We start from the raw sequence: 26515 nt of genomic DNA on the forward strand, positions 1-26515 counted from the left end.
TCATACCTTAACATGTCAACTCACAAAAATCTTGTATAGGATGTATAACCATGCTTCTCATTAGCGTACTTCCTCGTATGAAGGAACTGACCATTATGCCGGTAATGTTTGTACTTTAAGCATATAAATGAACCTGCTCTCCAGGATTTCCCACTTAATGATTTTCATGCCTCATCTTAAAGCCATTATGCTATCACATGGCTTTAATTACAAGGGTAGTAAATAAATGGTCACATTAGTAGCTAAGCATTTTAAACATTTATTACAGACCTATGAACCTATATATATATATATATATATATATATATATATATATAAAGAGAGAGATAGATATAGATGTACTTCTAAACATCGAAGTGCACAAATCTTGAATGGCTGATGATCAATCTCAAAAGATTGAAAGTCAAAACAGTAAAAGTTCCCCTGGTACACCTTCATGTGTGTGTATGTGTGTGTGTGTGTGTGGGGGGGGGCTGCACCCCCACATCCCCTGGTAATTATACATACTAACCCTGAGTGACCTAACTTTTATTATACAATGACTGGCAATTAGTATTAAAAAACAAGTACACTGATTGGTCAGCCCAACCAGCATGCCCATTGTAAATCGGAGACTGTACCAATGGGAAAAGGTAATTTTTTTGTTTTCATTTTTTTTTAATAAAAAGAAAAGAAACCGGGAGGCTTAAAGCAAATGAGGGAGACAGCACAGACACAAATAAAAGGATAATCAGTAAGTTCTGCAAAATTAAATAAACAAACTTGATTATCCTTTTTATTTTGTCTGCCCCGGCTTTCCTGAAAGTAAAACGTCTCCCAATTTTTTTTTTTACTTTTTTTAAAACTTTGAATTAAAAAAAAAAAAATCAACGAACAAGGTCTTCCTTTCTCCGTTGCTTCCTCTGCACAGCTCTGATGTACTGCTTAAGCATGGGAATACAAGTCCCATACGCATGCACAGTACATCTAGAAAAAGCCCAGGATAGCGGAAAACCACGGAAGGGCAGCATGGAGGCATTATACAAAGACATTATTTAAGAAAAGTAAGTATTTTATTCTTAAATAATGTCATTGTATAATAGCAATAACCCATGTCTGGGTGTGGGCAATGCCGGATTTATCCACGTTTGTCTTTGTTTCGCCCTCGTGACCAAACCACACCAACCATGGGTAAATCCAGCATTACCCACACCCAGATGTGGGTTATTGCTTAATTATACAATGACCCCCCCCCATTAATATTCTAAAACGTGCACGCTGATTGGTCAGTGTGCACGTTGTAAATCAGACTTATACTAATGGAAAAAGGCCTGGTCGCTCGGACGTTTTCCATTAGTATAAGTCTTTTTTTACAGCAACGGAGAACGCAAGATCTCCGTTGCTTTTTACACACTGTCTCACTATGTTAAAGGAGTTTAACACAGTGAAACAGCTTTACAAAAAGTAACGGAGATCTTCCTTTCTCCGTTGCTTTTTTTAAAACTGTCTCGCTATGTTAAATGGGTTTAACATAGCGAGACAGTTTTAAAAAAAAGCAACGGAGATTCTCCATTTATTTTTTTAAAGCTGTCTCACTATGTTAAACTCCTTTAACATAGCGAGACATTTTGTAAAAAAGCAACTGAGATCTTGCTTTCTCCGTTGCCTTTTTTTAAAGCTGTCTCGCTATGTTAAACTCCTTTAACATAGCAAAACAGTTTGTAAAAAGCAACAGAGATCTTGCTTTCTCAGTTGCTTCCACCCACAGCTCTGATGTACTGTGTAAGCATACACAAGCGCAGTACATCAGAACTGCCGCAGAATACCAGACAGCTGCGGAAGGGCAGCAAGGAGGCACTATACAATGCCATTATTTAAGAAAAGTAATTATTTTTTTCTTAAATAATGTCATTGTATAATAGCAATAACCCACTTCTGGGTGTGGGTAATGCTGGATTTACCCACGGTTGTCTTTGTTTGGTCACTCGGGCTTCACCCTTGTGACTAAACCACACCAACCGTGGGTAAATCCAGCATTACCCACACACAGGCGTGGGTTATTGCTATATTAACTTTTACGTAATACTTGTCTCTTCGTGTTCTAAACACCGATGGGCATAACTTGAGACAAATCTTCCACAGAAACAGGTTTTACCTTTTCATAAGAAAAGCACTGCATTCAACTTAAATATTCTTTAAGAAAAGGAAATCATTTGCATCAAAACATTTAATTAGCCACATAACCCACCTGTTGCTGCCTGTAATGGCATAACTTTACAAATACAGCATCTGGTTAAATGATTTAACAGTTGCTGACTGAATGCATTATACTGAACATTATTATGACTTATAAACATGGTGTTTTAAATACATTTTACCTGCTTTTGCAGACACATTATATGTGTTAACAGCTTCCTGGATCTCTTAGGTCCAGATCTGAATGCATCAGTTGATTTATATATGTTTCTTAGCCAAAACAAGCTCTCTCTGCAGTCATAGAGTGTCAGATTTGCTTCAGCATTAATCCAAGAAATACATCACTAGAATTGCATGTTCAATGCTATCCTTAACTCAACAAATTATGTAATGCAATTTTCTACTTTTACTAGTAAATAATATACTAAAAAAAAAGACATTACAGAACGTAAACACTATTGTGTTACATTTCTGTAAATCCAGTTATCATAAGCCTACTGTTGAGGAGAAATGCCAATGTATTCAGCTTTAGAACATTTCAACAGAAGTCAGCTAAACATGTTAATTTCAGATTAGTCACTATAAATTCTAGCCAGTTCTTTGAATTCATCTGCTGTATTACCATTCAATGACTTACACAGTTTTTTAAATAAAGTGCTCCAAGGCACATAATTTATCTTGCATGTAAAAGATAAAATCTCCACAGTTTAGCACACTGTAATTATGAAGCTTTGATGGGCACAGTAAATGTTTTATATGAGAAATGTTACAGCTTCCCATGAATACAAAAATAGAGATTTAACTCTGGAATAAAAATGTCCATCCATTTACTGTTATTTTTTACAACGCATAGTAAAATGATTTTAGGATTCAGGCTATGAGATTACCTGTCACTGCCCAGTTGTCATATATCAGGAGAACAGCAGCAGTATTCTACAAATTAAACACTTCCTTTTGCAAGAAACGGTCACCTTATCTGTCAGTGAATTTTTTTGTCTTCGCATTAGCAGTGTTTTTTAAAACATCTTGAGTACTCCAATGGAAGGTTTCTAACTGAATACAGACTTTAACTCTGTTACAGTTCTGAAGAAGTAGGACCTGCAATATGTTGTAACTTTTAGTAACTATGGAACACTTAGGAATTACATCAGCAGGTTTACCTCGATTCATGCTGGCTGGAAATTTGATCAATTACTTTGACTGCCTTTTGAATTGCCACTCTGTGAGTGCTTCTGAAAGGTTTGTATAAATGTTAGATATACACCTTTTAAACTCATTAAAAACTACCTCTGGCTCACCAACCATAGTGGTTATACACAGGGCTCAGAAAAGAGGCGGATGGAAGGTGGATGAGATTTCACTTGCTAATGTTTCCCCCACATGCTGATCCTGCCTCTCCAGTGGAGATTGGGGATGTAACAGGTGTTTGCTAGCAAAGAAGGCAAGGCAGTCAGTGAACACTAGCAGTCATTTATGCAACATCAATATTTTTAGAAAATGAATATAATTTATGACAAATGAAAATACCAATAATATAGTCTGTCTGCATTCGACTCAGTAGTTCTTTGTGCGCCATACAAAGCACTGAGTTCATCAGTGAAACATTACCCTATATGACCAGACATATTCAGGTTACACTGTCATCCATTCGAGCTGTTCTATATGCCCACAGTACATTTGCATAGAGACCATCTCTGTGTCAACACTGCTCCACAGGAATGTCACTTAACATTAATACTACAATTCTACAGTGATTGTACTAGTCTCAACCAAATAATATTCTACAGTTCCACTTACTTCAAACATCTTCACTTTTCAAGAAGTAAATCACTGCTATGACTGACCAAAGAAACTGCATTTGATTTGCAGTCTAAACATTTTAATATTTTGGGATTACAGGTAAGTGGCTTCTTTATTTGCTTGTTGTTATTTCTTTGTTGAAAGTACTGTACAGCATTCACTGCATATATGTAGCGCTAATACCACGTAACAGTCCACCCATGAGAGCAGAGTTGTAAGGCTGTGAATATGCTCAGCACATAAAACAGGCACACCTGTGTCTGATAGCCTTACCCTGAATGCATACAATGGGTGAAAACATGCAAATAACAGAACACGATCAAGGTTTACAGGTGTTTGTAAAAGGCAGTAGGGTCCTTCTGGTTTGTACATAATATGTGGTTAAAAGACTATAACACAGACTAAAATTACATAAATGTAGAAAGCAATGTCTATACTTACATCTGATATAACAAATTACATAAATGTAGAAAGCAATGTCTACACTTACATCTGATATAACATTTTTTCCACTTCTAAACTCACCAGAAAAAAAAATCACTTTTCCTGCACTTTATTATGTTCTTACATCATTGAATAATAGCTGTGACAAAAAATAAGTATAAAATAAAACATGTAAAACAAAAATGATGACAATGACATGCAGTCAGTAGAAGAAAAAAAACGGAAAAAAGCAACTAAAGTAAGAGGTTGTAAACACAACACTTTAATAACCTTAGTACCTTCTGCACTACTCTGCTGAGTTTACTTTGATCACAAAAGTGTTGCATTTATAGCCCCTAATGGCACTGTCTCATTTTTTTTATTTGTAATTTGTAAATACAGTGATAAGATGACAAGCTTTAATAATTGGCTTAAATTCTGGTGTCATTCAAAGGGGATCCAATGTCTGTCTGCCTGGGATGACATGCTGGACAAGCCACGCTGCTTCGCAAGGGACGGCTTGCACCTGTCACCCCTAGGCTTCCGGATATTGGCAAAGGCTCTTGCCACCCCCATAGTGCCTTTTTTAGGCAAGGCTCAAATTCTAAACCTACCACCCTAGAACACAAAAAGTAAAAACTAAGGGTAATGCTGCTCAATGCCAGAAGTCTCAATCTCAAGATGCACGCACTCGAGGCCCTTCTCAGTATGGAGAACATCGATGTCTGTGCTGTGACAGAAACCTGGTTCAAGGCTCCTGAGAGCACCCCAGCACTAGCAGGTTTCACCTCATATCATGCGTTCCGCCCCAAAATCCGGACAACACCAAGAAAGGAGGGGTGTCCATATTCATAAAGGACACCCACACCTCAAGGTTGGTGGCAACGCACGATGCATCGGAGACCATCCAGGTGCAATTAACCATAGGCAAGACTGCTCTGCAATTTGTAGCATGTTACAGGCCACCCTCTCAAACTCAGGAACCTCACATGGCCTTCCTGAAAACAATGGAGGGGATAAATGTATCTCCAAACGCCATCATACTAGGTGACTTCAACTACCCTAATATAGACTGGGAACACTACTCAAGCCCAAACACTCTAGCCCAAAGGTTCCTGGAGTTCATAAACTCAAATGCTAATGGAACAACTAGTCACCATCCCCACAAGAGGAGAAAACATACTTGATCTCATCATCACGAACATGGGATCAAAATGTTCAACACCGGAAGTATACCCCTCACTGGTGAGATCAGATCATAAACTAATCTCGCTGGAGGTCCTCATCCTGCCCCCACCTGAAATAAAAAAGACCACAGTGAAAAACTTCACAAAAGCCGACTTCACACTTCTAAAAACTAATGTGGTCTCCTTTAAGGCCCCTGAGCCAGTGGTAAACATTACTCAAACCGCTGAATCACTTACAAATGCCTTCTACCAGCACCTACAGGACTGCATGGATCAGGCAATCCCAAACAAAACTAAGACTCTTTGTACCAAAGGCAAGCGTCCAGTCTGGTGGACCCCAGCCATAAACAAGCTCTACAACAAAAGGAGGAAGCTACTACAAGAAAGAGCAACATCCTTGAAAGGTAAGACACCTTTGATCATTATAAGTAAAAAACTAAGAGCTCTCATAAAATCATCCAAGGCAAATTTTGAGAGAAAAATCGCCAAGGACTCAAAAGACAATCATAAGGCCTTCTTTAGCTATGTTAGAAACCTAGGAGGAACTCCCAGATATGCTCAGAATTAGTTCAAAATGATGTGAAGATTACTGAACCTACACACATTGCCAACATACTGGCTGACAGGTTCAGTGCAAACTTCTCTCCAAAAGGAGAGATATCTATACCAGAGGATTGTAGCCCCCAAACATCTCCAACACCCAGGTGAGAACTGCTCTCTCCAAAGCAAAAAACACAGCATCCATGGGACCGGATGGTGTCCCCGGCTGTGTGCTCCACGAACTCAATGAGGAATTAAACCCGCAGTTAGGACAGCTGTTTAATCTTAGCCTCACCTCAGGATACGTACCCAAGGAGTGGCGCACGGCGACTGTGGTCCCACTTCACAGGGCGGTGCCTCCACCGACCCTGGAAATTACCGTCCCATTAGCTTGACAAGCCTTATCTGCAAAGCCATGGAGAGGATCATAATGGAACTCATAAATAAAGACATAGGGAACTTGCAGACTTTGGATCCAACCCAGTTTGGCTTTGTCAAAGGCAGATCATGCCTTTTAAACTTGGTTGACTTTTTCGAGACAGTCACCAAGGCCATTGATGAGGAAAGGCAGTCCATACAGCCTACCTTGACCTGGCAAAGGCCTTGACACAATACCCCACTCAGGTATCATCGAAAAACTCATCAGCTTGAATGTAAACCCATACATCACAAGATGGGTTGCAAACTGGCTAAGTGACAGGACCCACAGGGTCAGAGTTGCTGGAGCCATGTCAGACTCAAAGCCTGTCACAAGTGGTGTCCCACAGGGATCAGTCCTGGGTCCACTCTTGTTCGGCATCTACTTTTCTGAAGTACAAGCAAACACAGTAGGGTTATGGCTGACAAAGTTTGCAGATGACTGCAAACTGGGCGCCATAGTCGAAAACACATCTGACACAGATATCCTTCAGAAGGGCCTCACAGAAACGGATAACTGGTGCCAGAGCCATGGCCTAAAGTTAAATGCCAAGAAATGCATAGTCATACCCTTCGGGAAAAACAAGGTTACCCTAGCTACCATATAGGTGGCAATCCACTGAGCACAGAAGAAGTCATCAGGGATCTGGGGACCCAGGTTGACAGTAGCCTTTCGTTTGACACTCATGTTGCTAAAGTAGTTAGGAAAACCTTCTACATTGCCCACCTGATCATGAAGGGATTCACATCTAGATCAAGGGAGGTCATCGTCCCCCTGTACTCATCACTCATTAGACCTATGATTGAGTACAATGCCCCATTCGGAATGTATCTGACCCGACACCTGCAGCAGCTGGAAAGGCCCCAAAAGTTCCTCACCAAAAGGATAAAGGGTCTCAAAAATATGTCTTATGCTGCCCGACTTAAAGAACTCCAGCTCTATTCAGTCTCATACCGCTTGCTCAGACGAGACCTGTGCCTGACATATAAGGCCATGTCAAACCCTGATTTGATGAATATGCTTCACCTCAAAAAATCTAGATCCCTCAGAACCACAAGGGCGGGAGACTTAAACCTTGACACGGTTATTAATAGAACGTGCTGGAGGGACAGATTCATCACCCAGAGACTCCCTATGCTGTGGAACAAAATCCCGGTACATGTGAGGCAGAGCACCTCGCTGGCCTTGTTCAAGAGGAATCTTGACCAATGGATGGGGATCGCAGATATACCCCAGGGATTACTTCAGTGTCACTGCTTGACAGAGGCACAGCAAAATAATAGGCATAGTTTTATTCAAACTAAAGGGGTGGCGAAAGCCAAATAACTATGGGCTAGGCTTATAAATGCCCTTGGGCAGATAGCCTAGTACGAACCTATGAACCTATGAACCACTTGTGTTAAGTGGACCTGCAGAAGCAGTTAGAAAAACATGGCTACAGTCCATGAAATGTAAGCCACGTAGAAACAGAACAAAATGTATTTATTTATTTCATTTCGCTGCTCAGGAATATCAATGGTGTTGCCAAACATATTTATTTTGTACACTGACCTCATACTGTTAATCCTACCACCAACCAAAAAATACACTTTTCTTAATGTTGCCCCCAATATACTTAAGGAATATATACAACATTTTCAATATTCAGGCCATTTTGTTGATGGACATATTATCAAGAGCCTCTTTATCGAGTTTGTCTAATCAATAGGTACTTGTGACTAATTCAGAAGCAGCGGTACATGTTTAAAATATGCATGCCCCCCCACTTTATTGAGCACAGACTTTGCAATTAAAATAAGGGACGTGATTCTGTGCAAAAGTCTATACGCTGCTGTGCCTGTGCAATTCAGGAAAAGCAGTTTTATAAATGTCAAAACTTTTGTTCTGAGAGGCACTTATGATTATAATTCAGAAGCAGCTATACATGTCTTAAAATGCTCATGACCATTTCTGTTTAGCTGCATGCAAGGCTCAGCTGCAGACTTTAGTGAACACCAGGAAAGAGATCAATGAACACACCAGATACCCAACATTAAAAAAAATATTTCTAGGTGCGGTAACAATTGCTTGGGTATTTAGTTAAAACATTTTACAGAAAAAAGTAGATTTTATTTTAATTTTTAATATCCTGCAACACCAACAGTGAAATGGTGAACTTGTATGGAAATGCTGTTGTAAATAAAGAAAAATTAATAATGTGCTTGCAATACTACATGCTGCAATACTAGATGTGGGATCTATTCCACATCTCGGTTTTGAGTGCATAAAAAGTACCACAGTTTTAAGAATTCAAAAGCTTAAGCACTACACACAAAGTTAAAAGTGACTGATTATGAGGGTTGTCTGTCATCTCTATTAGGGATTCTACAATGGGACCATGTTCCCTTCACATACACCCCCACATCCCCCACCCCAAACAGAAGTGAGCCAGCAGTACTGCATTACTACTGCTTTCCCTTTCCCAGCTCTGTCAGGACCCCAAGTGGGGTAGCCCATGACACAGTCAGGGCTTTATCCTACTACTACAGTGGAAATGACCTTCAACTGCCATTTTACAGGTCTGTTCTTGATAATTAGCACTCTGCTTTTCACTTGTAATAAACAGAAGCTTAGAATTTTGTTTGCCCTTCAACTTACATCCACAGGCATGTATTTTCTTCCGGATTCCTCATGATGAAATTTACATCCCTTGTGTAAGTCATCTCTCTTATTCTTCCTTAGTTCAATGTTATTCTCTCCTAATCATCATAGCAGGTTTGAAACTTGTACATGCTGACTGCTTCTTCTCATCCTGCACAAATTCTGACACAAGAAGTTACCTTTAGTGGCTCAGTGTCATAATACTCTGTAGAGACAAGAAGCAACTTCACAAGCCAGTCAAACAACTGAAATAACAGGCATACAGTCTGACATTTTTAAGTGTGGCTTGCAATCTAGCCATTTATTTTTACAAATATTTGCCACTTTTTAGGGATGCTATATTTTGAGCAACTAAGAATGACAACAGGAAACTACAAAAAGTAATTTGTGAGCCCATTGTTTAAAATCAAGCTTCAAAGAAGAACATTTTATTGCAGAGATACCTACTTGTGGTGGTGGTGGGGTTACAAGGTAAGAAAATATACATACAGAAGGTATGGGGTACCAGGCTTATAGCTTGCACACTAGTGACTGTAATGTGAATGTTTGATCACTAATGTGCAATCCCGTAGTTTTCCCATCAGAAAACTGAGACTGCAGTACCTGGGGTGGGGGGTTGGGGATCTCTTTATCTGAAAATAATGTGATTTCAGAGTTGGTGTATATATATATATATATATATATATATATATATATATATATATATATATATATATATGGTTCCCATTCAGAAGCCTGAAACATCATAAGCCTGAAAATCAAAATCCTGAAACCAAAAGCCTGAAAATTCAGAATCCTGAAAACTCAAAATCCTGAAAGCCCAAAATCCTGAAAGCCCAAAATCCTGAAACTCAAAATCCTGAAAACACAAAATAGACATACTGATGTCATTGTGGCTTTGCTATTGTTAGCCCTGTGGTGTTAGGTCATGCGTTGGGGTAAGGTAAGTGTGCGGTTGGTTTTATGTTAGGGTTAGGCGGTTTAAGTGAGTTAGGGTTAGGGCAGTTTAGGCATGTATGCAATAGTGACAAATATTGGGGTTAGGGGCGGTTTAAGTGAGTTAGGGTTAGGGTGCGGGTCAGGTGAGTGTGCGATAGTGACGGACCTTAGGGTTAGGGTTAGGGTCAGGGTCAGTTGGTAGATATTAGTGTCTTTATAGTGACATATTAGCATTATTTGTGTTTTCAGGATTTTGAGTTTCAGGATTTTGGGCTTTCAGGATTTTGGGTTTTCAGGATTTTGAGTTTTCAGGATTCTGAATTTTCAGGCTTTTGGTTTCAGGATTTTGATTTTCAGGCTTATGATGTTTCAGGCTTCTGAATGGGAACCATATATATATATATATATATAAGCAGCAGTGGATATGCATAGTGCAGCCCCCAACACTGGATATGCAGTTTGTTTAACTTCAAAGGGATTCCAATGTTATCTAAGCTGTTTTGTCTGACTCCATCATAAAACAGTTGGTGCTAAAGATATGGTATAACAACAGTAAAAATATATATAACTACAGCAATTCACGAACATTGGTTTGATAGAATTATCCCTTTTTTATAAACTTTTACAAAGTAATCATACAGTCATGTCACCAAAAGTGAAAACTAATATTTTCTAATTGGAAATTTTACCTTTTTTCACCATCCCCTTAAGGACCATCACTATTTCTGCTACCCACTCTTCAGCTTATGGGCCGGCAAAACCAACCCTCTCCCTGGACCTACAGGTTTAATTACAACCTTCAATCTTCTTGGGTAGGAGTCTATCAGCATGGCACATCTTGACTTGACAATATTTGCCCACATTTCCTTGCAAAAGTGCTCCAAATCTGTTAGATTGCGAGGGCATTTCTTGTGCACAGCCCTCTTCAGGTCACCCAACAGACTTTCTATAGGGTTTAGGTCTCGGTTCTGGCTGGGCTATTCCAAAACTTTAAATTTCTTCTGGTGAAGCCATTCTTTTGTTGATCTGAATGTATGCTTGGGGTCACTGCTGTGTTGAAAGGTACAATTCCTATTCATCTTCAGCTTTCTAGCAGACTCCTGAAGGTTTTGGGCTAAAAGTGACTGGTACTTGGAACCATTCATAATTCCCTCCACCTTGACTAAAGCCCCAGTTCCAGCTGAAGAAAAGCAACCCCAAAGCATGACACTGCCACCACCATACTTCACCATGGGGATGGTGATCTTTTGATGATGCAAAGTGTTATTTTTGAATAAAACATACCTTTTGGAATTGTGGCCAGAAAGTTCAACCTTGGTCTCATCAAACCATAACACATTTTCCCACATGCTTTTGGGGGACTTGATGTATTGTTTTGCAAATTTTAGCCGGGCCTGGATGTTTTTCTGTGTAAGAAAAGGCTTCCATCTTGCAACCCTACCCTATAGTCCAGACATATGGAAAATACAGGAGATTGTCGTCACATGTAGTACACAACCAGTACTTGCCAGAAATTCCTGTAGCTCCTTCAGTGTTGCTGTAGGTCTCTTGGCAGCCTCCCTGTTTTCGTCTTGTCTTTTCATCAGTTTTGCAGTTCTTTGCAACATCACTGTTGTCCCATATTTTCTCCACTTTTTGATGACTGTCTTCACTGTGTTCCATAGTTTATCCAATGCTGTTCAAATTTTTTTGTACCCTTATCCTGACTGATACCTTTCAACAATGAAATCCCTTTGATGCTTTATAAGCTCTCTGCGAACCATGGCTTTTGCTGTAGCAGGCAACTGAGTAAATATCAGGAAATTTCCACTAGGAGAGCTGAACTTTATTTGGGGTTAATCAGAGTCTCTTTAATTGATGGCAGGTGTGTACCCAAGAAGACTGAATGCTGTAATTAAATCAAAAGGTGCTTCAACAAAGTATTAGTTTAAGGGTGTGCACACTTATTCAACCATCTTATTGTATGTTTTTTACTTTTTTATATTTTTTTCCCTAACAGATTTATTTGTTTTTCAATTGAATTGTACAGGTTATAGGTCACGTTAAAGGTGGGAAAAGTTTTAAAACGATTTATTGTGGTTGCATTTTTTTTATATCACAAAAATGTGGCATTTAAACAGGGGTGTGTACACTTTTTATATCCACTGTATGCTGATATTCATGGCCTGAGAGGAGATTAAGACATCTTAGTCCATGGTCACAATGCTGCTATTTTTTTTTTTACCAATGACACTGATTTCTAAATACTGAAAAAAAATCAGTGTTAATATAAACTTGCTACAAATCCAACAAAAATGCATCCTTACAGAGTTTCATCAGATATGGTGAAATTCCCTTTTCCTACAGGTGCAGTGACTCCTAATGTGGTTACATTAAGAAAAAGGGTATTAGAGTGGACCTATACTGAATTAATTATTTGAATTCAAGCAGAATTTAAACTCATTGCATTCATATACATGTGGCTGAAAATCAGCTTCAACTCTTCAAAAGAAGTTACCAACCAAAATATTTTGTAAAAATGTTGAGTACATGTGCCAAAATATCAAAATTATTTGTTTATGCTAACATTGATAAACAAATATTTGTGATGATGGTAATTTCTGACATTCCTTCCAGAGTTTGCAGCATATACATGATCGCTCTTGCTTTCATATTCACAGTAAAGCAGCTTGTGCCATAAGGCCTGATGTTTTTAGATATCCTTGACGGGATACCCCAGAAGGCTTGTCTTCAGCACACAGGACATAATTTCCTGCATGTGCTCTATTTTTATACCACAGCTGATATTAATGTATTTGACTTATGGTAGTTTCGGCCTCTACACAATCCCTTGTATACAGCACTGTGTATACTACAAGTACACAATGTACTTCCTTCTATTACTGTCCTACATTAGTAACATAAATCCTGAACCATATCATTTTTACTACTGCAAATAAAAGACTCTGTCGCAAACTTAAATTTTTACTCATAATAATGACTTCTTATAAACTACATCCATTTCTTAAAACAGAACTTCATGGGTATATAATGTTCCATTTCCAGTTACGGGCAAAGTCATTTAATTTTTTATTTTCAGTACAAATGGAAATTTCATTGTCGCTATATAAAGTCACATTTCAGACATGAAACGGACCGCTCTTTTGCCCTTGTTCAAAAGACAGTATAATAAAAAGGCCACATCAGTCACTGGTATGAAGTAGCAGAAATCAATTTGTGTATAATGACCCTTTTAATATCAGGTTCATAAGTTCGTCAGAATTTAAAAGCCATATTCTCACATGTTCAGGGAATTTTTTTCTGTACAATATTTCATGAATATGACAACTGCTAGTTCTCAGTTTCTGCAAAATATATGCTTTTGCATCATCCCTTACTGAGGTTGCACTCTGTGTATGAAGTCAGACTTAGGGCAGGACACACATGAATACCCGACATCCCTTGCTGGTGTGGATGTTGCCTCCATATGGGAGTCTGCAAAGAAAGGATGGAACAAAGGTCTGCTTTTCTTTCTCAGTGCAAGATGTGGACCCACTGTGAAGCAGGTCACTCCTTCTCAGCAGTAGAGATTCTATTAATGCAGCAGTGACTGTAGTAAGCATTAGAAAGATGAGGGCCAGTGTGAGTACACTCCAGTGATGTAACTGCATCTCTACAAGAGGGACACACTGTAGTGATGTAACTGCATCTCTACAACAGAGACACACTCCATTGTGTAACTGCATCTCTACAACAGGGACACACTCCAGTGAAGTAACTGCATCTCTACAACAGGGACACACTCCAATGATGTAACTGCATCTCTACAACAGGGACACACTCCAGTGATGTAACCGCATCTCTACAACAGGGACACTCTCCAGTGATGTAACTACATCTCTACAACAGAGACACACTCCAGTGATGTAACTGCACCTCTACAATGGGGATGCACTCCAGTGACATGACTGCATCTCTACAACAGGGACACACTCCAGTGACATGACTGCATCTCTACAACAGGGACACACTCCAGTGACGTGACTGCATCTCTACAACAGGGACACACTCCACTGACATGACTGCGTCTCTACAACAGGGACACACCCCAGTGACGTGACTGCATCTCTACAACAGGGACACACTCCAGTGACGTGACTGCATCTCTACAACAAGGACACACTCCAGTGACATAACTACATCTCTACAACATGGACACACTCCAGTGATGTAACTGCATCCCTACAACAGGGACACACTTCAATGATGTAAATGCATCTCTATAACAGGGACACATCAAAGTGCTGCTGGATTATGGCCTTCATTGACTGGAGCAGCAAACGATAACGGTCACATTTATTTGGTGTGGCAATAGCAGAGGATTTCTGAAACTAAGAATAGAAGCAGCAGGGCCTATTTCAGACATGTGGACCAACAGCTTCTTAGATCCCCCTTGTTAATCTGGCCCTGCACCTATAGTTTTAAAATCTCTTTGAAGATGTACCTATCAAGAAAATGGTGTTGTACTTCTAAATCTTAGCTCATCTATAATTTACAATTTTAACAAAAGCACATGTATCAATAAATTAGGCCTGTGTTTGTTCCAAACTCATTACTAAGTCCTCTGCGTATGTAGTCAAACCAATCAAATATCACACAATTCTCACACTTCTTCTATAGTACTCTCCTCATTACAGGTTTCAAGTGAATTTAACTGGATAAAATATGCTTATGCATCATTTGCTGCCTGTGTGGTAAAAATTACAGTGGGAGTACATACATTCATACATACACTGTAAAACAATGTTGAATGTTCTACTGATGTGTGCAAGTTTTACATGCTGTATATATTGCTTTCTTTAGATGTGCCTGAGCTTAATGGCTGTAAATACTATACAGCGTATGTAATATGGTGATCAGCTATTAAGTTATAGATTACTGAATGCTATACGGTACATTTTTAGCATTTCCTTATGCAAATGCATGTAATGTGGAGCTTTCCTCCCTGGCCCTCTACTGAAAAGGGTCTTTGCCCAGTTGGACTTTCAAAGTAATTAGCCAATAAATAAGTAAATAAATAAAAGTGAAGGGCCTGTTATGCCAGAGATAATACCAGGCTGAAAGAAACCAAGGTAAAATATAATGCATTTCTCTCTCTCGCTCTCTCTTCTTCTGAAATCAGTTTGTTATTATGGCTTACAAATGTGTGACTTTTGTCTTTTTGAATATAAATAAATTAACATAGGCACATGGTATATATGCAAATGACCATATGAACATCAGGTATTTCAGCTATATGGTAATTCTGATTGTGCATGACTTTTATGTTTGAAGTCATTTTAATGGACAAGCAGAATGTTTGACTAAGAATAAAAAAACACAGGATTGTTATACCCAGCTGATGTCCATTATCATTACGGTGACTGCAAAATATCCCAACTAACAAATTAAAACAAATAGTGAGAAGGTCACACTGAAAAAACAATCAGTAAAAACTAAATGAAAACTCCAGCCAAGCTAGCACTTCCAATGAATGACCTTTCAAACCTCCTGTAACAGAGGCACATGGGATATATGCAAATGACCCTTATGAACATCAGGTGTTACGACTTCAAACGTAAACGTCATGGGCAATCACAATAGCCATATAGCTGAAGCACCAGGAAGAAAGATGTAGAAAACTGAGAGTTGTGTCAGCCTTCCCTGGAAATTGTGTGTGTGTGTGTGTGTGTGTGTGTGTGTGTGTGTGTGTGTGTTTGTGTGTATTTACATAAAGTTTCTTGTACTTGATTTTGGGAATTCTTACTCTTCCTTGGTGTAGCCACTACTGGCTTTTAGACTGAATATTATGCAGTTTACAACTACAGCACAGCTAGGCATTAACTCACCTCTGCATATGGATGGATTCATCTATATGGGTGTGCTTTTGTAATGCTAGAAAATCATGTACATGGCAGCATCAACTTTCCTCTGGCTCCATGAAATTACTTTTATAAATACCGTTTCCACACTGGGTTCATTTGAACAGGTAAAACTGGATGAACAGTGTGTGGAGAAGCTTTCCTCTGCAAAGCTTGCTAGGTGAGAAGCAAAGCAAAGTGGCAGAATTTGCAGATAAAAAAATTCATTCACATAAGACTTGATGAGTGGTTACATGAGTAATATTAAAAACAAATTATAAAATGCATCTTGTAGTAATGAAGGGGCTAACCAACAACTGTATCACAACTTACACAAAATGAAAAATAATTACTGATTCAGTAAGGAAGTTTTGTATGTGACTTTGGGCAACTTCAATTTTGCACAATGACTGCCATATTACAAAGGCCCACTTAAAAGAACATAATGCAAGTGACAGAGCAAAGTAAAAGACACAAAACTCTAGCCACAGGGAAATATTAATTTTTTTTTTTGTTATTTTTAAGGAAATACAAGTGCTTTGATGTTGAAGGGGAATGGCTAACAGGCATTAAAACCTTAGAACTTTACCGTGCAGCTGACAACAGTGAAAGGAAGAGCTCATTACTGCTTAATGTACAATTAATCCATTATGAGGTTACATGTAGCATCAGAAAAATGGTGGCAATTGTGCCACTCCCGAAATGCTGCAGCTGCTGGCAGACACATATATACGTACTTCTGATAAAAAAGGACAAGCTTCTCTTAATCCAGAGTTGGATACTGTGCATTACCATTACCATGAAAGGAAGACATGTCTGCAATAGTAATGTAGGAAAAATACTTCCTTTTTTCAATGACTGACTAAACACAAGCATACCTGCAGATAGAGAAAGAGGACTATTCCAAGCAGTTTTTGACTATTAATATATACAAACATTTGCTTCAATAAAGCTTTCTTATTGCTGGATTGGCATCTGCACAAACCATTTGTCAAACAGCAAATGGACAAGTATTAAAGGCATTTCCAATACAGTGTCACCTTGTCAATATCCTGGTGACAGGCAGAGATGATGAAGACCACTTGGGCAATCAGTGGTTCAGAACAGGCAAAAACAGTATAGGATTTATGTTAATAAAAGAAGTATGAGTTTTTCAAAGAGAGAAATGTCGTATTGTGAGCACGTTATTAACAAAGATCAACTGTATATATCAAGAGGTGAAACAGATTGTTCTGAAAGCAAATAGAACTGAAAACATATTATAATCCTGGCCATACCAAGGACTGATAAACCAGCACCACAAGCTTGTACCAAACCACTCAACAGTTTTACATCTGAGTACAATGTTGCAGGACAGGCCTACTGGGGAATTTATTTATTTATTACTTTTGTTTACCTGGAAAGTCCGACTGGGCATAGGTTCCATTTTCAGTGTAGACCCAGGGAGAAATGGAAGAGTTGTGAATGGGTACTCCTGACAATCAAACTGTTGATGTTGCTAGAAGGAATGCTTATGCGCTTCAATCTTTCCTTGTCCATTACATCAACATATGATGCTTTACCATAAGGCACTTGGTTCTGTTTTTACAAACAAGCTGCCAGATGGCAAACGGACACCCATTGCATTTACTTCATCCTCACTATAACTGATGAATGCAATTCTGCCCAAAATGACACAGAAACCTCTACCCTGGTCTTGGGTAGAGAAATTCAGCAGTGTCATGTAAACCATCAAACTGCAACAAATCTCCAGCCTTTAATGCCCATTTTAAACCAAAAAAGGTTTATCAGTGATGACTGTAGCGTGTTCACTTTTTGTAGGACATGATAATGAGATCAAATACATAAAGCTGCATGGTAATGCTGATGGGTTGTCACATTTACTGTACAAGTACGCAAAAAGGTTAAGTACCACAGATGCACTAGACACCTCCAAAGCCAAACAGCTACTAGTAATGGATGTCTGCATCCAAAGGGAATACAGAAATTATCCTGTATTATTCCTTGTGGATGGAACTGTTGTAAAGGGATGGCCAAAATATGTTTATTGTACCAGGTGCATGAATATAAAATGGCTCACCTGTCAGGATGTGACTGAAGCACACTGTGCAGAATTACAGATGTGAACACGAGATGGACACTTCATCAGGATGTGACTGAAGCACACTGTGCAGAATTCCAGATGTGAACATGAGATGGACACTTCATCAGGATGTGACTGAAGCACACTGTGCAGAATTACAGATGTGAACATGAGATGGACACTTCATCAGGATGTGACTGAAGCACACTGTGCAGAATTACAGATGTGAACATGAGATGGACACTTCATCAGGATGTGACTGAAGCACACTGTGCAGAATTACAGATGTGAACATGAGATGGACACTTCATTTCCTTTACTATGAAATACAGCAAACTTAAAGAAAATGATAACAACCAGGGGATATAGTGGCTACAACAGCCCATGCCTGATGAGTAGGAAGGTTCTGCACCCAACAGAAGACAGCACAAATCTGTCCAGTGTACATGCATGTGCATACTGAGAGCAAATAGGTATTTAATTAGGGCTTTTACATATTTTTTATTTTTATAATTCCATTCTAAATGATTAAGAAACATTTCATTATAATAATATGTATCTCACTTTTGTCATAAAAATCTAATAAAAAAATGAGCAAAAAAAAGATTGAGCTAGTGTAAATACAGTGTTCTGTGGTTAGATTTGTACTAGTAACCGGGTGGCGCAGTGGTGCAGTGGTTAATGCTGTCGCCTCACAACAAGAGGTTCTCCGGTTCGATTCTCAGCTGGGGTGTCTTCTGTGTGGAGTTTGCATGTTTTCCCTGCGTTTGCGTGGGTTTCCTCCGGGTACTCCGGCTTCCTCCCACGTTCTAAAGACATGCTTATGGAGCATTTCTCCCCGGGCCTCCACTGAAAACAGGATCTGTGGAACCTAGTCGGACTTTCCCGGTCAACAAATGTTAAATAAATAAATAAATAAATAAACCTTTAAGCATTAGTGCAGTAAGAATTAGTGATCTATGCAATCGTCTTCTAAGATAGATAGCACAACCTTTAACACTACACATAAAGGGCACTTGGAAGCTATGATAATGATGCACTTTGCTTGTACTTTTCTATGATGTCCTGGTGGTGACAAATAAACTGAAGGTTTAGGTAAACTGGATGCAAAGTTATCTGTAACACAAGACCACAAGCACTATTAAACCCCTGGGGATGGCTGTCAACCATGTGTCAGCATATCCATTGTTCATTTCACGGAACTCCTAATACACTCACTGTTCCGAACTGCAACGGAGGCACACACTAACTGGCCAGAGGTCATTAATAAGACCTGTCCACTTCTGAAAAAAAAAAATACTGCAGTAATGTTAACAATACATGCAATGATGTGTCAGTGATAATAGAACACCACCTCAGAAAAGTTCAGTTCCATCACAGTACCCAATACCATCAAACACTAAGCATTTGCTCCACATTCTCTAGGTCAAAGCATTTAATAGAAAGATTTGTTCAAGAAAGGTGTTAAAGCCATTAGTCTGGTGCCTAGGTCACAGAAGCACAATGCAGATATATTTTTTCTGCTTATCAAAACAAGGGCCATGTAACCTCCAGTTCAGCATCAGCACTGTTATGTCTGCCAGGTAACTGAAGGTCCTGCAATAAGTTACTGAAACCTAATATACAAGAAGCAATACAGAATGAGCACCCTACATTTTTGAATAAGGCTAATCAAAAGCTCTACTGTTATCATATGACTGAGATGCTGACAAATGGCAATCAGGACCAACTGCACAAAATATGCTAAATAAGAAGCTTAACTCAGAAATAATTGAGAACTGTATTTCCTCTGCCCATAAGTGCTATAACTAAGCATTTTTACAGAGACTACATGAGTCTATGTTACCAATGACCTCAAGGTGAAGAGTTTGGCAATGCATTTTTAACAGCTGATCTATCTAGGTTGCATACCATTTTTGCAGCTTCTTAATTCAACCAGTAAGAAAGCAGCTTGGTCATACAGTGTAACCACAAAGTGAAAATGCAATTAAAAACAGCTGGCACATTGAGTATAATGCCAAAAGAAGATTAAAAAACAATGCAGCCACTACAAAAAGAATGAAAATAAAAACAAGAAACGAGGTGGTACTTACTCATCAGGTAAAAGGTAAGGATCTAATACAGGAACTGGCGGAGTTGGAGTCCTCAGCTTAGCAAGAGCCATGATATGTTCAAAAGTGATATCGGTCTGAGTACCAGTGTCCACAAGCTGAGACTCCTGAGCTGGGTTAAGCATTTTGATTCGCGGAGTTCTTCTTAATACCTGTACAACTATTGGCTCTTTAGCAGTCCGGAATGCTTCCACAGCTTGCTCATGGGTGGCTTTGGACAAATCCTTTCCATTTACCTGTTAAAACACACATCAAATATGACAATTCTTAATACTTGGTGAAATAACACGAGTAATTAAAAAAATATCTACAGTACTGACAAAATCTGAACTTTTCTGCTACAGGTTTTACACAGGCAAAAAAAATATCAATAGGTTTTGTGTTACCATATAATCTATAAAAGAAGAACCTAGATAACATTTTTACTTTGTAAATCATTTAATAAATATTTGAAATTCACACAGATGGGTAAAAGCAGTCTTTATTTACAAAAATGTATGCATAAACTTAGAACGTCATATAGCAGTTTGCATTAGTAAAGAATTGTTACACGGCTAAACCACACGTAACACTATAGTTCTTACCAACAGTATAAATCAGGCAGTGGAAGATCTTGCTTTCTTGGCCATATATTACCTGGAATGGAGATTCTGTTAAGATTCAGAAGGTGTACCTTACATTTTGTATCCCTGAGAGTTAAGAATTCCACACATCATTGTGCTGATCGATGCTATGAAATTTAGATCTTCTGCAGACAGACCTACATAGCACTCATAAGAATAAATGAATAATTAGCCCTCGATTGCCCAGTACAAACTTCTTCTATGCACAGTGGCCAGTTCTCCTGCCTGGTAAGCATAGCCAGACCACTAGCTGGAGGGGTGAGAAAGTAGAATAACACCCTTCACACACCTAATCCACCTTTAAGTTCAGATTTCAGCACACCAATGTTAAATGTGAAAAAGTTCTCTCCTCTCTGTGATGACAAGTAGCCAACCAACCTCTACCTTATCATGTTCTAGATACCCTATTTTTGTTTGTAACGCCCCCATCCTCTTTACCTTGAAGTTCAGTCAACACAACTTTGTTTAAATAAATAACAAATGAGTATAGGGCTAGAAAAAGTTTGTGTTTCCAAATGTATGTTATCCCATTGCCATACTATTACATGAATTGAGCCTTATGTACCACACATCCAAAACTGGATTAACAGGAGACCATCAGCAGAAAGTTAACAACAGGCATATTCCCTGAGCGAATGACAGGTACAAATGTGTGTCAGTTCCACTACAGTGATGGTGTAAATATATCCTTTAAATAAATGATTTTAATGGATGCATGTACTACGATCCAGTAGGTCTATAATGAAGTCTTGTAATAGTCTGGAGTCTACAGGGTAGGAAGAAGAGAAATGAATCTAGGACAACATCCTCTGTGTCTCTCCACAAAGGTAGCAGGCAGCCTGAAAGAGAATAGTACCAGACATTTCACAGTAAGTGTACTGGTCATGTTTTGAAGTAACTGTGAGTAATAAACCTCTGGAATTGGATATAACCTCCTTACCAAACACAATGCAAAATTATACAGCTTTTGATGCAAAAGGTGTCATTTTTGCATTTTATTTTGCTTGTAAGGACATTGTCTTAGATTATTTTCTCAGACCTTAAAATCTTTACCATGACATCATGAAAGACTGAACCCAAAATGCCTTGCTTCCTAAATTAATGAATTGGCAGCGGTATTTTCATGCTAAATGATCAGTAGTGCTTTCATACCTCCTAGAAAGACAAGATGTCAATTAATTCCTGAAGGAGGAGCGCATCATGCTGAAAAGTTAAAAATGTGATTATGGAGTAGTAAAACTACAATGTAAGTTAAACAAGACGTCAATTAGCTCCTGAAGGAGGAGCGCATCACGCTGAAAAGTTAAAAATGTGATTATGGAGTAGTAAAACTACAATGTAAGTTAAGTTTTCTTACCCATAATGTTTTTCAGTTGTATGTAAATTAATGCCTAATACTTCCCATGACACCAATTTGTGGGTGTGGTTATAGAGAAAAACTGAATAAACAGTGAAATAAAAAAAAAAATAAAATAACAGTCTTCGTTTTTTGTAAAGTCATCTGCAGCTTTAACACAAGTATAAAAAAAATGAAATTAGTTGTAAAACAAAGATGCTTTTGAAAATGACTGCTTGCTACACTTTAAGCACAGTCAAGGAAGATGGCGGGAGAACAGTAGTTCTGGTCTCTTTGCAATACAAGACTGTTTCAATGCCCTGATAACAGCAGTTCCTATGATATGCTGCGAGCAAAATCTAGACTGAACTGAAACTTGGACTCAAGTTCTTAAAAATAAAATCAAGTTGCATACATATGACTTTCTTAATCACCAGCCCTATGAATGGAAAGTTACAGACAGGGTAGTAATTATCAAGATCATGAGGATTATGGGTGCAATTTTTTAGAATTGGGGTCACAGTTCCTACCTTTATAAAGAAGAAAAAGCTCAACAACTCAGAGAAACAATGACTTCATAAATAACTGGGCCCAGGCCATCAGAATAAGTAGTAACTAGTCAAGATGGACAAGGGTCCAAACCACAGGTAGTAAGATGAATCCTTTTTGATGTCAGGGACAGCAGTTTACTGTCATCAGATAAATGAAATGAGATACAAACTCATGTCATGTGCTGCAATTGTATTTTAGGCTTACTGTAGAAGGAGAAACAGACCTCAGGGATGCAAGCTTAGCAGGAAAGACTCAAGCTACTGGTTTGCATTCCTACAATGTAAAGTTTTCTGGGTGACCAGATAGACCACTTTACTCAACCTACTGATTTACTTATGTATTTATTTAACATTTGTTAACCAGGAAAATCCAACTTAGAACGAGACAATTTTCAACAGAGGCCCGGGGAGAAATGCTCCAGATGCATGTCTTTGTAATGTGGGAGGAAACTGGAAACCCACACAAACCCAGGGAGGACATGCGGACTCCACACAGAAGGCACCCTAGCCGAGAATCGAATCAGAGAACCTCTTGCTGTGAGGCGACAATGCTACCGCTGTAATACTGCGCCGTCCATGATGATCTGAAAGGGTATGGCTTATCAATTTGTTGCAGCAGAGAGCTTTCTTGGTTGGAAAATTGCCTATATATGAGATATATCTGCTTGACAAAGAACAAAATGCTCATTAAGATGAAGATTATGTCTGCGGCGTATAAGACATGTTAACTTCTGATTTATGCTGCAGCTTTCATGCCACTCTCTGTCAATGCCAATGGAGTTTCAATGAAATCAATGCATGAAGTATGACACAAACAAGATCTACACACACTGGGGCAAGCAAGTCTACAGTGGATCTCACAACTGCATTACACAAGCGTGCAGCTCACTTAGACCACTTGCACTGGACTAAAATTAACTTGTGCAAGGAAGCACTAAAGCGATCTGTTGTTAACAATACTGAAATTCCTGCATTTCACAAATTCAGACAACATGGATCAAAGGGTAAGTAAAAACTGGTGATAAATACTTGCAGAGATATTTGTCACCATTTGTTTATTTATTTATATATTTCCATATGTTAACTAAGTCTGACTAATCATAGTCCATTTTCAGCTAAGGCTCTGGGAGGAAATCTCTATAAACATTTTAATTATACACCATGGCAAAGATTAAATAAATACAACTGTAAAAAATGTAGTAGTTGAAGATTACCTTGAATACCAAGCATGGACATATAACAGTGATGTTCTGATGTAACAAGAGGGAGATATTTTTTCTCTCCTTTGAGCACAAGTCACAACTGTAATACAACTGAAACCCCAAACAATTCCAAGAACAGAAACTATTCTTATAATGGATAGCCAAGAAATATGTGGACTGTTTTCAAAGCCTATAATAATATTTTTGAAGTTCTGTTGTGCGCTAAGATGCATCTCATACAGTGGATGCCACTGTACACCAGTGCTAATTACTGTGGTTCCCCTTTGTAATATGGTGGCCAGTGGTGGCATACACACCATTTTGATCTACAAATAAATCAGAAGTTACTTATAGATGTCCTGGTCTGAACTTTTTTTTCTCTGCGGTCTAAAATGAGAAATTAGTTATATTTACCATAGTTTGTATTAATTTTTTTTTTGGTGCATGCTTCCCATACAACACATTTAACAGGGCTTGCTTCATACATTTCTTTTAGTGTTAAAAGCAAAACAGCTTCTGTCAGTAGAAGTATTACACATTCGTCTGCTGATTCAGGATAATTCATCTTTTGCAAGAAGTACGTTAAAATGGATACAGTGGGAAAACCTGCTGAAACTGCCACTGATAAGTGAACAGCTTGGAATTACAATAGCTGTGTGCATACCCTAAGTGATTTGTAATTTATTAACACAATTATAGGACAATACAGTGTGTTACAGCTGGTTAGTAACTGAACATCAATCTCTAAGGATGTAAGTCTGTACCACAAATCCAGCAGTCAAATAGTGCACTTCTGCTAGTGGGTACATACTTAAGATGCACAAAAACAATGCTTTAGATTGCAGAAAGAGCATTTTTTTTCTTTAAAAATATAAAGAACAAACAGAAGAATCAGCAGCCACATTACAGAATAAGAGGAACTGGTGTCTTTTAGTGGCCATGCATTCCAGCTGCCCCTCACTGTTGTTGTTGTGTCTTTCAGCTTATCCCGGTTAGGGGTCGCCACAGCGGAACTCCGATCCGCTAATGTTTGGTAGTGGATTTTTATGTGCCGAGTTACCAGCCCTGACGCACAACCTTCAATGAAGGCATGCCCATTCACGCATAAATCCACACAGAAGACGCTCTAACTGAGAATCTAACGTGACAACATCTTGCTGTGAGGCGACTGCCCCTCACTGTATCTGTACATATGGTCACTTATTTGTAAAGGTGTTTTATTATCTGTGCATTATACCGATCTGATACACAGGAAATAAAGCAATGAACTTGTATGCTTTCTCTTCCCCATTAAATAAGCATTGTTAAAACATCACCTTCTAAGACTGCTCATGGTTTGTGGATCTGCACAGCTCCAAGTAGTGCTGCCTATATTAGCATTACTTACGTGGTACCTGATGTTTGCTTTCACGTTACTCATCACATGACTGGGACCTAAGGCATATGTACATCTGCACTTTAACAATACACCGTTAAGTAACTGGGACAGTGAAAGGAAAACCCCTCTGCAAATCACTAATGTACTGAATGAGATGGTGAATTTGAAAAGAATGCCATTTTGCAGAAATGGCACGGAATTATTTTGTACTTTATGACACCTGATTTATGAAACTTCCTTTGTTGAATGGCTGGGTCATGGTAATTGCTAGGCATTACTGAAAACCAGAAACCTTTGACAGGAATCACTGTGAGGCCAGTAATTTGCCTTCATGTGTGCAGAAGTAATACAGTGGCACTCTTCTGTTTGCTGGGTCACTGACTTATAAGAATTCTACATCCCACTCTTACTGGCGACTACATAAAGCTAAGTAAAAGCAAAATCCTGCAACGCAAACATGTTATTAAAGGATTTGCCAACTGAGGAAGAAAAATCTCACATATACTCCCAAATCCATAAAAACATTTTTTTTTTATTTTACCTTAAACAATACCTTTCAACTGTCCAGATTTTCGCAGAATGTCCAGACTTTGGCTTCACATTTTTGGTTTGTTCCTCATAAAATGTGCAATTTTTCTGGATTTTTGTGGCAAATCAGTGAGGAATGAATTCACTAAGCATTTGAGTTTCAGAGTTCATATCCTTCAGAAAAATGCATGGCAACACTAAACCTTTTATTTTAGCAACTTTCAAAGTTTATAAGAGCAGTATTTAAACTTTGTCCCTATTTTTGGAGTTTTGCCCCCCCCCCCATTATTTTTGGTTTTGTCCAGACTTTTCATGCTAAGAGATTGAGAGCGGTGCTTTAAACTGAAATTCTGCTTACAATTAAAGAGAATGGCAGCACGTGCCACTTACAGTTCACTGATGTTTATAACTGTATAAGTTCCATGTTCCTTACTTAAACATGTGAATTACATACATTGTCATACATAACCTACCTAGATACACAGTTGTTTACAAGCTATGATTGCACATGGTCTTCATACTGTTCACATGTATAAAGCGTGTAACATTAGTAAAATTGTCACACAGTATGCATAGCATAAATTATCCAATTATCCAACAATTCTTACATAAAACTGGCATCACTTGATCCTTCCCTATTAGTGATGCTCAGAATGAAAGTATCTTATGCCTGAACAGAAACGTTTATCCTTTCTTACCTAA

General features: G+C 38.6%; 1 protein-coding gene across 1 annotated transcript in view; it reads right to left on the bottom strand.

Moving 5' to 3' along the window:
• Positions 1-26515, bottom strand: part of LOC122807051 (E3 ubiquitin-protein ligase PDZRN3-like) — a 439175-nt gene that overhangs the window by 264306 nt on the left and 148354 nt on the right. Inside the window, exon 2 of the mRNA XM_044077973.1 lies at positions 20178-20431. Within this exon, the coding sequence (XP_043933908.1) occupies positions 20178-20431 (254 nt within the window). The remainder of the gene's footprint in view (positions 1-20177; positions 20432-26515) is intronic.

The sequence above is a fragment of the Protopterus annectens genome, chromosome 7.part0 (assembly GCF_019279795.1).
Source record: "Protopterus annectens isolate FY-2018-M chromosome 7.part0, PAN1.0, whole genome shotgun sequence".
In the NCBI taxonomy this organism is placed as follows: domain Eukaryota; kingdom Metazoa; phylum Chordata; order Ceratodontiformes; family Protopteridae; genus Protopterus; species Protopterus annectens.